We start from the raw sequence: 14268 nt of genomic DNA on the forward strand, positions 1-14268 counted from the left end.
TTGTTCACCCCCGGTGGCTTAATTCTGAATGCCCCCAGAATATTTCCCCTTATGCTATTGTGTCTGCACAAACAACGACGTATCTGTGCTTCTGCCAAGCCTGATGTGAAAAGACTTTTACGTTAACTGTGCCTACTAGAAATGATTTCCATAGCGCGGGCCCCAGGTGCACGGGGGGTTCCCCTTTGAGGCCACCAAGCTGTATTTTTAGTGCAGTCGTTAAAACACTAGTTCTTGTCTCGCTTTCAGCAACAACCTCAGAGGTGTAAGCACTGCTGCATGTCTGGGGTACGGGCAAAGCACAGACCAGAGCAGAGCTCAGGGGAGCCACGTCAGGGTCATGTTAGTGTGTGTTGGGGCAGGGGGATGCTTCTTCCAGGCAGACAGACAAACTGCACTCAGCTTTCTTTCCCAGCAGGGAGTCAGGAGTCACAGGGAGATCAGCCTGGCCTCGTACAGCTTCACAACTTCCCCAGTCCAAACCCAACTCCATCCCCTTGGGGCCCTTCTGCACCCACCTAAATGAAATGGCACTCAGAAATCACTTTTTTTAAAAAAAAGGCAGACATTAGCTCAAACGGCAGGGTGGCAAGTTTTCCTTGTAGAATCTGGCTGTTGCTGACACCAGTGGATGATAAACCACGCTAGCTTTGCTCATGCTCCAGCTCTACCACTACCTCTCCGCTTCCGGACTGCTGGAATCCTGCTGTGCTGGTCCTGGGTTCCCCACACATGGCCCTGCCTGCGTCTCACCCTCTGAACCTATAGCCCACTTTGCTCAGCAGAGTTTGTTACCCATTCAGCCCTGTCCATTCACATTTGTTCAGAACTTCTGTTTCCTCCGTTGTCCCAGATCTGGGCTCCCCAGAGCTAGCTCTCCGATATACTCTGCTGTCACAGTCTTGGATTACTTTGCTACTGATAACGGTTGGGGTGGATGGTAGCTTTCTGCAATGTGGAAAAATGTCCAGGAGGATTTAAGGAGAAAGCACCAAGTCGTTTTACTCTTATTTCCTCATTGCAATTTGCAATGAGCCCTTCAGAGAGGGATGAATGCAGCAGTCAGTAGAAGAACTTAAAAGACACAGATGAGAAAGGAGAAACACTCTCAGTTTATTTATCCATGTGCAGCATTAAGCTTCTCTGATTTACCCAACTCTCCAGCTGGGATGAAAGGAGGCACAAAGAGATGAAGAAATTTCTCCAGGGTTGCACAGCACGTTAGCTGGGATTAAAACCCAGGTTTGTTGCTGGCGGCCAAATCTTGCCTCTCTGCACTGCACCATATGATTTCATTCCCCAGCACAGGCTGAAGCAAGCTTCATATCTCCACACCAAGAAGTGACGAGCTTTCCCAAAACAACAGCCTTGGTTTGTGCCACATCTCTATCCACCGAGCCCTCCTCATCCTCCCAGGGCTGGTGATATTTATACTAACCCAGCCACCTCAACCACCAGAGCGTGGGAGTGTTGATAACCATCAGTAACAGGAATCTTAATCCTTGGAAACAATCTGTTAGGTCACCCTGCCCATCCTGCTACAGACCCATGCATAATCCCACTGGGGATTGTCCACCTTGGTTTGAATGCCCTGGACAATTCTGCCGCAAGTCTCTATTGCTTTTGCCTGGACATCTAAAACCCTTCAGGGACAACTCTGCTTGTCACCTGCTGACCCAGCCCCTTTCTCTACCTTATCTCCTGTACACGGAATAGCATACTGATTCTTGTTTGGGACCTTCAGGGTTGAAAAAACATCCAAGTACTTGGAGAAATAGCCACCAACTTGTTATGGCTCATCACCCTCGTAAGTACCCCTTGCTTTTGGGGTGCCTACTGGCTGTGAGCTCGTAATAACAGAGCTACTCCTTCTGGACTGGTCATTGTTCTATCTTGACCCATTTTCCTACCCTATCAGTAGATGGGTTTACAAAAATCACTCTAAAAAACATACCTTCCCTCCATTTAGTGCTGTGTTTTTGCAGCCCGGGCTAATTCTGTGTAAATTTTCCCCCGTGCAAAGGCCCAGCACAAAATGTAGGTAGGATTTAGGAATTCAGACTAGAGTGAAGGGATATTAATATGACTTGTGCCAGGCCCGCTTCGTTGAGGTGACCTCATACATCCACATGGATTAGAATAGGACTATGACTTAAGATGTGCCTGCACAAGGCATGAGGGAGGAGCAGGGTCCCTGTTACCCTACTGCATACATTAGCCAACCTTTGTTCAGCACCCATGTTGGGTCTGTAGAGAAGGTTAGGAGAGGTGACCGGCAGGTTTCAAACAGTGTTATTGGTCTTTACAGCAAGTGGCTGGGGATTATGAGGAGGCCTGGCTCCATCCGTGCCGTACTAAGGAGAGTTGCTGCTGGGATGCACCAACCGATGCGCTTTATGGGAACAAATTTAAAATATCCTAACATGAAAATTGAAACTTTTTTTTTTATTACTATTTCTTTTGTTGGGACATCTGAACTTGGGACATCTGAACTTGATCTAATATAGGGGAATGGAAATTTGAAATATCAAAATTTCCAGTGGAGCAAAGTCATTTGGACTACAGCAACCAAGGAGATATTGCACACGGGCAACGCAAACACCCTGGAGCAAGGAGGAAGCTGGGAGTTTGTTGCATCTGAAAGGGTGTGCCCGAGTCACAAGCTCTCAGGGTTATTCCAGCACTTACATATGGGAGTCTACCAAAATCACAATTTCATAAAATCCAGCACTGCCCATGAAATCTGCGGGGGGAAAAAAAACTTACTGAAAATAAAATTTGGGCTCCCCAGTGGGCACCATGGTCCCTGCACCCTCTGCTCAGGAAATCAGTGGGCAGCCACCCCAAATTTGGTAGGTCCCTACTTACACAGGTCCCTCACAACACTTAGCTCAGGATAGGCCTGATGTCAGCATTGTTAACCCCCATTATTTTATTACAAGACCTGTGAAATCAGGTATTTTCTTAGAACTCCAGCATCTCCTCTCCCATCATTAAATCCAATTTCATTGAACCGTCCTTCCCCCACCTTCCTCCAATCCCCAGCAAGTGCTAAGCCCTTGCATTTGCAGAGACAAGTTAGAAAATAAAGCTTCTAAAAACTCAAAGATGATAAAGCAGATGGGATGAAGCTCAACCTTTCTAAAGGCAGGAAAAAAATTACTGCAAGGATAGCTAAGCATGGGGAGAGGTCACCTAGGGAAGTTGTGGAGTACCCGTCTTGGAAGCTTTTTCTGAACAGAGAAGAGAAACATCTGTGAGGGATGAGTTTAGGTATATTTAGGCCTGCCTTGAGAAAGGCTGATGGAGACCATGACCCCTTAAGGACCCTTCCAGCTCTTATTTTCTACATTTCTATTTCAGGATTTTAAGGAAATCTCTTGAGTTCAAGCCAACTCCTGAGTTTTGAATACTTGGAGCTAGCAGCACTGCCAAAAGCACAATCTAACACTCTTCAGCAGGACAGAGGGGAAATAAATACACGGACGCCAAACCTTTATGAATTATTCTTTTTTTTTTTTTTTAATTTCACATGGTTTAAAATACGATATGAAATAAGGCTACAGTATATAAAAAACTCTCCAGCAAAATGATGTGCCAGCATCAGCAATTAAAACAAAACCAACTCCCTCCTCCTAAAAGAATTCGATGTAGGAGGAATGGGTTTGTTTTTTGTTTTTGTATTTTTAAAAAAAACAAAACAAAAAAACCCCAAAAAAACCACACACACAGACACACACACACACATCGCTACATCTCTAAGCTACCTCAGTTCAGTTTTTTTAAAAAAGCACCTGCTTTTTCCTCTTTTTTTTAATCTTGCTTTTAAAATTTTTTTCCCCACTTTTAAAAAATATAAATTATATGAAAATACAAGTTGGAAAATAGTTGAACAGCACAATATAACAATCTCTTTTTCTTCTATGTTTATCAGCTTAAAAAAAAAACCCATGTGTAAAAACAAAACAAAAAAAGAGACACGTTCTTTTACTGAGGCAGTTAATTCCTGGAGATATTCCATTATAACATATAAGTATACATGATTTACCATTTCTTCAAACCTCTTTGGAATGTAGACAATACCCCAACTGATGTTATATAGACCCTACCAGAAAGAAAAGCATGCTCCAGAATGCAAGTTTGAAGTGTTTAGTATGAATAAGCAATTTAACAAGATCTAGGGAACCAAATGGAGAACACCTTCTAAAGAGTGTTGGTCAGAAGGTGCGGGGTTTTGCAGAAGCATCATAAAATTTCGTGATGCTTATCACGACCATTTCTTGATCTAAACATCAGTCTGGAAAATCTTGGGTGAGAAGGTGAAGTCTTAGGGAGAATTATGATACGACTTGGTTCCTGTTGTGTTCAGATATACATCAGGGCACAACCTCTCATTGAATACAATGCTTCTCTTCTGGATGGCACCTGGAACTTAGTAGTGTGTAAAAAAACCTGATACACGCTCACATATACGTACAAGTTGTGTGTATTATAAATCACCCATATATCTTTAGAGAGGAAGGAGCAAATAGCTTAATGTTCAAATTTGGAATGTGGGTTGGTTTTGATGGTCCCTTTTTGTGATATTTCAAATGAATATAATTCCTGGGAAATTCAGCCGAAGAGCCAAATTGAAGTGAACATCACAGAGTATTCCCAAACATTGCACCTGTGATCACCAGCTAACAATAAAATACAGTCCTAAGAATCACATTCACAGAATCAGACTCATTCTATTGGAAAAATGGGACCGCTTCATATGACACGTGAGCCTGTGTGGAGCACGTTGAATATTACCATGATCCCAATGAGTGGCATGTCAAGAATAAGTCATGAAAAAAATATCTGGAAATCCACGCAGCCCTTGGAGAAGGTCAGGAACAAAAGACAAAATTAACTGAGTTCAATCTGGTATAAATGTTTGCCCAGGGTGAAATTCACCCCAGTTCGGAGAAACCAGAACAAAAGACAAGCAAGCCATCAGAACAAGATGCAGGCCTGGTTCTGGATCTCAGCATGGAAGTGAATGCAACCCCATGTACACCATGCTCTCTCTCAAATGCATGATATGGAAATTGCAACGATGTAGGTTAATCAAACTTTTTATGCCTTATAAAATATCTAGTTGGAGAGGTCTTGGTGCAGGTAGATATTTGGTCCTAGTACAGCTGATTCACACATCCCTATTCAAAAGTCAACATGGTATTTTTTTAAACTGCAAATATCCAGTGTATAAACAACACACAGCCCTTCCTGTGACAGTCTCTAGCATGGAAACAAGAAGTGGGGGAGAAAAGCAACTTCTGGGCAAAGCTAGAAAATGTTGCTAAGACTATTATTCTGCCTGCTGGCCCTCACGCTTACATGCAGCCCAAAATGGCAAAATGGCAGCAAGAACAACTGGCAAACCAATAACGGGCATTTTCCATTTAGGGTGCTTTGTATCCTTTGATGATCTCTTTGAGACCGTATCACTGCACATTATGGAAACAGATTACCATGAGCAGAAACAGCTTAATACAACAAGTCTTCCAAAAAACAAACCAAGTAGAATGAATGACTCAAGCCTTGTCAAACTGCTGGGGTCAGCACCTGAACCTCAGCCAAGTTCTTCCCATTCATAGTAAAGTACCCCGTTATTGCTGGTGGACTCACTGCGGGGTACCTGGGCACCAAGGCTATGACCAACCCAAGGAAACACACGCTTGGCAGTTGTGTTAGAGGATGCTGATATCCGAGTCGGGATGAGACATGGAATGCCGAGGTGTCTGCCATGTCCAGGGACACCCCTTAGAGGTAGGAGACCAGGAAGAATGAGTGAAGCCTACAAATTGCCCAAACCAGACACTGTAAAATGTTAGCCCAACAGCACTTTCTGTTCTTTGTAAACTATAGAGCCTTAAGGACTTAGGAGTATTGCAGTATCAGTTGAGACCTGACTCTTTCCATTTCCAAAGTTAGGCTCCCATCCTGGGACAAATGTGTTTGCTGGGATCACCTCTAGTGGAGCTGGTTCTATGCTACATGCATCTCTATGACTTTAGAGAGAGGAGCCCTAACTCTCCCCCTACCACAAATCTACTCCAAAGCCCCAGTGACCTTTCTGCACTCAACTCCCACCACCTTTAATCACCAACTAACATGTCTTCTGCCTACTCAAAGTGCACAGAGAAGTCTCACACAGCTCTCACTCAAGAGTACAGCCCTACACACCACAGTGAATCAGAGATGTGTTTTCACTCATCTTCTAACCTGGTATTTTGCTCCCTGCATTTGTATCAAGTTTCTAGCGAGTAGGAGGAGGACCTTGCCCACAGCTGAAAAACATTTCCCTTTGCTTTCTCCAGCCTGATCTCAACTTAATTCCCTGTTTATATCAGTTGCTCATTACCCACATCTGCAATCCTTCCATTGGTAACAGGCAGGAGGCACCAGTTGCCCATCTCCCTGTGCTGAGGGTTAAAAGGCACTGAATGCTGGATGAGAATACACCTTGCAGAAGACAGACTGTCCTTTCCTCTTTTGGTGCCTGTTCCTTTCATTTTCTTTTCATCACCTTTTCTTTCCCCACCTTCATTACTACCAGCTTTCTTTGTACACAAGGTGGGACTGCACCTGCTTCTAGCCCTGTGATCTGACACTAGTACTTCCCTTGCCCAGAGCCACCGTCTGCATTCAACATTCAGGGTTTAAATGCCTTCTTAATCAGCTTGCAACATTTCACCAAGGACGGAACTTCTCACCTGCCACTCTGCTAAGCAAGGCTAATCTTTTTCAGCTGAAGCTTGTTTAGAAAGGTATGGTCTAATTAGTATGCAGAGGTGCTGAGCACCCACAGCTCTTGCAGACTCCAGTGGGAGCTGTGGGGCATAAGGAAGAACTCAGCACCCCGACTCAGAACATCACCTTTCCACAGGACTCAGCTGGACTCCCATTTGCTAGCCCTGTTTGCCCCACCTCTATATATACCAGTCTTCCCACAAGGCAGAGAAGGGGGAAACAGAAAGCAAGTTAGGTGTTCAGACTAAATGCAGGAGGGTTCTCACTATTTTTATTATGAGCTCAGTTATGCCAGCCTGATACAGGATCTTAACTTATTCTGCTCCGTGGTGCTCTGATCTAAAAGCTCTCACTCCTATTATTTCACCATAGTACTTCTACAATTAGTCCAGCTGTGAAAAGTACATTCAGTTTAAATATGTAATACTGTCTTTTAAAAAAATGTCAAGAGGCATTTAAGGTCAAAAGCCCTAGTTTTACATGAGATCTTCAGGGATCCACGTGGGTGGATCTGGTTTCAGCCTGAGTGAGGTCCAAAGGCTTAAAGCTCCGAGCCTGATCCCCTGGTTGCCTACAGCCCAATTTAACTCCACCAGGAAGAATTCCTTTGGAGTTTGAATCGGTCCCTCATTATCCAAAATGCAGTCTCACGCTCTGTGCTGAAGAGTTTGATCCTGAGCTGAGCACACTAGGCAATGAAACAATGGCAATACTTTAACCTTAAGCCGTACATGGTTTGCTTGATCAGGCTTAAGTGGCCAGCATCCCAAAATGCATAGTCAAGAACCCATTTTTAAATAAGATTTCTGAGCTGCGAGTGCCCAGAAGAGGTAAATAATATACAACAGTACTGGCAGAACTGGTTACAACTTAACACTTCCAGAATTTCAAAGTCATTCTTATTTCACTTTTGTGTTTCTCAATTTTGTTGTGATTTTTTTTTCTAACTAATTCTGAATCAAGTTGATATTTATCCTTCAGCATTTAGTATGTTCAAAATAAAAAAAAAAAAAAAATTGCAGGCTTATTCAGAAGATGGGCCATTTTGAAATAAGTTATTTCAAAAGTGTAAAGGAGCTCTTTTTTTTTAATTTCCTAATTTGAAACTAATAGATGAAAATTTTGATGAGAATGTTTGGAAAACTACTGGGGGGGTTTGAATAAAATGATGATATCAGCAAAAAGATATTTTTGACCCAAAAACAAGGTCTTAAGATAGTTCAACCAGCTTTTTTAGCAACAAACAATAGAGCAAAGCACATGGGACTCAATGCAGAGGTAAAGCATTTACCCAGCATTACTAGTAGCCAGTTTGGAATTATTTTTCCTTCACATAAGTCATAGCACTACACTCCTCCAGTGGGGTCTACATAAATTGTTTTTTTTTTTTTCCTTTCCACACTGTGATAAAAATCTCTGCTGGCATAACAGAAACAAACACATACAATATTGCAATATTGAGACCATCTTAGAGCTTAAGACTATTAGAAAAAAATACTGGCACAAAATTTAATAAAATAAAATTTTAACAAATAAAAAAAGAAAGTCTTGATCCCTCCTAACAAAAATCTGTCCTTTTGTGTGAATAAAAAACAACTGACAGAAAGACATTGTAACAAGGACAAGCAGTTCCTGTTTTTCCTATGTCTTCCCCTCCTGAAACAGGAAGATCCCGCAGCCCCTTTGCCTCCCACCCACCAACAAAACCCTGACTCGTCAGTTTGTGGTGTGGGGAACACAGTAACTGAGGGCATCATTTTGTTAATAATTTTTTGAACCGGTGGAGGAGGGATTATTCTGAGGGTTTAAAACAAACAAACAAAGAAGTGAGCTACATTTTTCTGGCTTTCCTTAAGACTCCGAATTTCGTCCTCAAAACTCAACTGAGAACTTTCAGACAAAAGTCCCATTTCTCGTCTCCAAACCAAACTTTGTCAGTTTCAGCAAAAAGCATGAGTCCTTCAGCCACCCCTCCCCTTCCAAAGGTCAAATTTTGAGTTGCTCTTTAAAATTTAAAAAACAAAAAACAAAAAAAACAGCAAAAAAGGAAAGTCCCACTGAATCTCCAGAACGGCGCAAATGCATCTTCTGCGTAGTCTGGCTTGTCGGGTTCACTCGTCGGCATCAGGTTTGACGTCCAGCATGGCATGGAGCTCCTCGGGCGTGTAGCCCAGCAGACTCTGCAGGTCACAGACGAAGCGGTACACATAGCGCTTGCCCGCTGTCTTATGGATGATGTTCTTGTCATAGTAGTAACGCAGGCCACGGCTCAGCTTCTCATAGTTCATCTTAGGCTTGTTTTTCCTCTTGCCCCACCGCCTGGCAACCTAAGGAAGGGGAGGGCATTAAGATGAGCAAAGCAGGCTCCACGTGGACATTAAAATATGTGTTCTCTGCTGGTAGATATAAGGCTGGAGCCTCTGGAGCCATGAGCACTAATGGTAATTTGTGGGGTAAGTCTAAGGAAGATTTCTCTCTCTTGATCTCCAAAAATGAACTTAGGGAGAAGCTGAGTATCAGGGCTAGCAGTGGGCCAGAAGGCCCAACCATCTCCTAGACTATAGACTACCCATGTACAAGTGGGGACCTGAACCTGGAACCAGGTGGCTGGAAGTGGGGAAGAGAATAATCCACTAAAGGCAATGGAAAGATGCATCTCATCCTGCATATGCTATGCTTCCATGCCAAGCTCCTTGGGTCTGCAGCTGTTCTTTGGTTATATACACATATCACACATAGCACAGTGGTACCCCAACCCTTGATGAGTGGCCTCTAGGCGCCACTGCAACCCAGTGGATAAACAGACTTTCAAGGACAATTTTCTGGGTTTAAATCATCATTTCTTCTTGCAGCCATGCCACCCCCCGCCCCATGTGTGTTGTGTTGCACTCCCCCTCCCCTGTTTTCTGCCCTCCCCCCCACCTCCAAGATCTGTAGGATGCACTATCCATGCTAACAGGTTATACCTCATCTGGATCAGAGAGCTTGAACTCCCAGCCATCACCCGTCCAGCTGATAAAGGACTGACAGGACTTATCGGTGAGCAGCTCCAACAGGAATTGCCACAGCTGGATGGGTCCACTGCCTAGGAACACAAAGGAGCCAAGGTGTTAAAACCACGAGCCCTGAATGAAAGGAAGGCAGGCTGCTTTCCTTACTGGTAGAAAACACAATGAGCTGCTGGATAAAAAAAAAACATGCACTGGCTCTTTGTTAGTATAGAGGAGAGACAGTTTCTCCTGCAGCCACCTTCCACTTCCTTTCTAAACCACCCTGAGGACCCCCTCCATGTTTTTTGTCCTCTTACATTATTTTTTCCTTGGGAGAGAAACTATAATTACTCTTTAGCTGGGGAAAACGGGGACCTGATCATAAATCCATGCCTTTGGGTATGACTTTAATAGACATTATTATTGCACGGTTTTCACAGAATAAGAGTAACGGATGATGCTCACCAAAAAACAGCACCCTCTGCTACATCAAGGACCTAAGGAAGAATGCAGGCGATATCGGGATTGGTTTGGCAGTACAAGCGTTAAGTCGGACAGGTACATTTGCTTCCCAGGGCAGTAAGGGAGGCATGTTCCCCACTGGAATGCTTCACCTCAAACTAAGTTACGCAAACAGGATTATGTTTCTGACATGAGCACAGTTAAGGAGACATTCTCCTGGCACAGGTGCATCACCCTCTCTTCCCTGCCAGAAAAGCTCCTGGCCATCCTTTGCGCTCCAGCAGACTCCTGCACTGCCAGGTGCTGCCTCCTGACCTTGACTCCCTGCTCCATGACTGTTTACCGTGATAAAGGGAACGCAGGTATGAAAATGATTTGGCCTCTCTCCAGGGCATGTTGCTGCAGGAACCAACTACAAAAACTTGCAGAAAGCAAAACCTTCATAGATCAACAAGGCAACTCAGTGTAGCCAGCCTGGCTATTTTGCCAGGCACAGGGGGCTGCTGTGAGGGTGCCCAGGTTCGGTGAGGGGGAAAGGAGACATTTTGGAGTCACAGCTGGAAGATCCACACCCCTGTCTTCTCTTTAATTAACCTTTTGGCCTCTGATGGCATGCTTAGTCATAAGCTTAGCAGTGCCCACCTTCTTCAATAAGAACTACCTCCCCTGCTTTTCTGCCATGTGCAAGCCAGCCACATGCCTGCACTTGAGGTTTTGCCCTCTGGCTCTGTGCTACAGCAGCCCTAGCAGATACTACAAACAGCTGCTCTCCACTGTGTTAAGAAAGAATCAGTCAGGATCTTCCTCAGCAGCATTACACACCTGTACACACAGCTCCAGGTCTCTGGTCAATGGATTCTCTGTTCCACACATAGCTAAACTTTCCAAGTCGTGCTTAACAATGCCCATCTCCTGCCAATTGTTGGATGGCTGCTTTGTTTAAAGCCTGAGCTGTATCTAAACTATATGGAGAAATCCTAAATGGTGGGACTTGGCGCACAGGTCCTGGCTCCAGTGGTTGAGCTGGGCTAAAATTGAAACTTAAAATAACAGCTGGATTTCAGTGGGTCCTGAGAACCCAGAGAGTCCACGCTCTTTAGCGGAGCTTCCACTGCACACCGCACCTGCTTCTACCCACTGCCTCTGGCACTCGGCAGCATCCAGCAGGGCGTGAGTAGCCAGAACCAGCACAGAAACGGAGGTCAGCCAAAGAAGAGCTTAAGTCAGCGCTTCGAAAAGCTCCATGTCTGACACTCAGATCTTCCGATCCAAAAGCAGGAGAAGGCTGTTTGTTTTCCAGCAAGCCCCTGGCCATATTGAAAGTGAAATTCTACCTGACCGTGGTGTCCTGAAACCAGCAAACAATCCAGACTGAATCCTTTTGTATGCTATGCAGCTTGGAGGCAACAGAAGAGGAGAGCCTGCTGTATTCAACAGACTCCTGTCCCGCTATAAGCAAACTCCCCATGGATGTTCTCATACCGCAGCTGTAATAATGAGGCGCAGGGCCTGCATGTGAAGTATCCCTTGCTATGGATAATAGCAATTAACAGCTTTTCCTTGCATCTCCATTGCCTCTAAGTTTCATGTGGATGCTAATTTTAGCTAGCAGCTCTTTGTCAAGTATGCCAAAAATCGTCTCCCAAAATGCTTGCATTTGCAGTCCAAGGCCTTCATAGTATGCTCAGCCAATCATCATTGTGCTCTCAGTCCCACCTAATACCGTATGGCACTGCTTTGCCTACTTACTTGATGGAAGTAGGCAAGAGGTATCCAGTTAAGCCAGAACTGGCCTTGCTGACATATCAGGAATCACACTTTAAGGAAGAGCACCAATTGTTTGATCAGCAGAAATCCCCCAAATGAAACAGGCTGGTTATCAGCAGCAAACAGGTTCCCAAGGCAAAATGAATTTTCCTGGTCCCTGAGAACGAATCTTTCAAGGCTTCCTCTGGGCAGCTCATTCCTCCAGTAATGCACTTGGCCAATGCTGGACAGCTAATTTGAAGACACAGTGCCTTCTGACTATTTGCATTGCATCTTGCCAAGCCTAAGGGTACCTGAATCCTAGATGCTTCAGTTTAGCCAATAAGTATGTAATGCATTACTCCCAAATTTTGGGGGCTTTGCACACTTTGCAGCTGGGTTTAGCTGCATTGAAGTTGCATGCTGACTGACTCCAAAATATTCTCTCACTCCCTTTTTTTACACTTCTTTTCACTCATGTCCTAACCAAAGGTAAAATGCAGCCTACAAGTCAAAACTGTCTGATTAGCAGCTCTCAAATGTGACCACGCCTGGACTCTTATCCTCAGCTCTGGACAATGCATTTCTAGAAAGATGCTGATGTGTTTTAAGAAGAGCTCTGTGAAAAGCAACAAGAATGATCCCTAGCTTAAAGGGAATGACTTGCAAGAGATAAATGTACTACGTGCAGCTTAGTTAGACAACAAACACGGCTGGGAAAGTAAAACCATCTATAACTGGTAGCATGTATCAGTCACAGGAAAGGAGAAAGATTAGCTAGGAAAAGGCTGGCTAATGGAATAATGGGATGACATCAATTAATGACAAGTCAAGTTCTGTCTTAGGATAAAATTCCCGCTAGTGAGATCTGAGAGTCTGCCAAGGGAAATGACATGTGTCCCATTGCTTAAGACATTAAAAGCTACTGTAAACTAGACAAACCACAAGTAAATAGAGGAAAATCTGCCTGCTGAGGAGACAGACGACATGGGGCCTAACATTTTAGAGTCAGCTAGCCCATTTCCGACCTTGCTACAGTTTAGGTTTAGCACAGCTTCATCAGAACTGCTCCTGATTTGCTTTGCTATGAGATCCCAATGGAAACTGGAATCTTCCTGCTCATTTGCCTCTGATCCAAATGCTCCTAAGACTCTGGGGAAAGCCTGGTTCCATGTTTTGCAGATCAAGCCCATTTCTAACATGCACGGAGCTTTGTGAGCTCATTTCATCCACAGCCTCTTGTTTTTGTGTAGTATTTCAATAAAGCAAAGCAGAAAAATTAATGCAGTCGCCCGGGTTCTCTGGTATAATCCTTTCACTTTCTGCTGCTAAGACTGAGCAAAGTGGACTAGTTCCAGGCCTTGGTAAAAGGCAGTTCCCCTTGCGGAGAGGGATTCTCTGGCATCTGTACCAGGTACTTTTGCATCCTGATGAAAGGGGTGCTCACTGAGGATTAAAGTCAGCAAAGCAAGGTCAGGCCAGAGCAAACTGTCTTTCCACCAGTTCTCTAGTATAAACTACAGCCCCAAAGGAGCTGGTCTAATTAGTGCCTGGGTCAGCCTAGTACTGAATTAGTAACTGTGGGATGCCACACAGATTGGGATCTCCCCATCCTGTTGATTTCCCATGATCTCTGCCAGCCTAAGGAGCAATAAAAATGATAAACTGAATGGAGCATGGAGAAAAACATACATTGATTTTGATGGATGTTCCTATTAACAGGATTGGGTTGTCAGTAAATGCGTAGCCAGACAGATGATTCCTTTTGGCAGGTAACCAGGTTGCAATGGCTTTGCTGCAAGCTTTCAAGGCTTTCCAAGCTTGAGGAGGAAAATGTATCTAACCCTGGGCCAAATAACCAATGCAATTAACACTTTTTACTCTCACTCTTTGCTGCCAGCTGGCATGCAAAGGGGCATGGAAGCCTAGCAGTTTATCACCTTCAGTCTGTTAAGGACTGTGGTAGGTGAAATTGCATGACATCATAACCCACAGGATGGTTTCCTTGGAGGGGGAAGGAGTGTCACCACTGGCCATACAGGATCCCCGGTGTTTATTCCTAATGGCCTATGGGGGATGAGCAAAGCCAGCTCTGTCATGGTGCACAAGGAGTCTCATAAAAGACTTAACTACTGCGCAGCTCGCAGGCAGACTTCAGCTAGATGAACACGCACCAAGCCACAGGGGAAGGCAACAGAGACACGAGAGGTGGGCTGCTGGCAGGGTCAGACCGCATTTAAAATGTCAGAAGGTCAACAGATGTGTGAGGGTGGCAGGAGCCAACACACAA

General features: G+C 44.4%; 1 protein-coding gene across 6 annotated transcripts in view; it reads right to left on the reverse strand.

Annotated features, from left to right (window-relative positions):
* Positions 1-3494: 3494 nt before the first annotated feature.
* Positions 3495-14268, reverse strand: part of ETS1 (ETS proto-oncogene 1, transcription factor) — a 114041-nt gene continuing 103267 nt past the window's right edge. For all 6 annotated transcript variants that reach the window (XM_090027012.1, XM_090027008.1, XM_090027011.1 and 3 more), the window contains 2 exons: positions 9747-9865; positions 3495-9107 (listed from right to left, as the gene is read on the reverse strand). In XM_090027012.1, the coding sequence (XP_089883138.1) occupies positions 8892-9107; positions 9747-9865 (335 nt within the window). In that variant the 3' untranslated portion in view covers positions 3495-8891. The remainder of the gene's footprint in view (positions 9108-9746; positions 9866-14268) is intronic.

Source organism: Crocodylus siamensis, chromosome 14, assembly GCF_052110815.1.
Source record: "Crocodylus siamensis isolate JL-2025a chromosome 14, ASM5211081v1, whole genome shotgun sequence".
NCBI classification, from domain to species: Eukaryota; Metazoa; Chordata; order Crocodylia; family Crocodylidae; genus Crocodylus; species Crocodylus siamensis.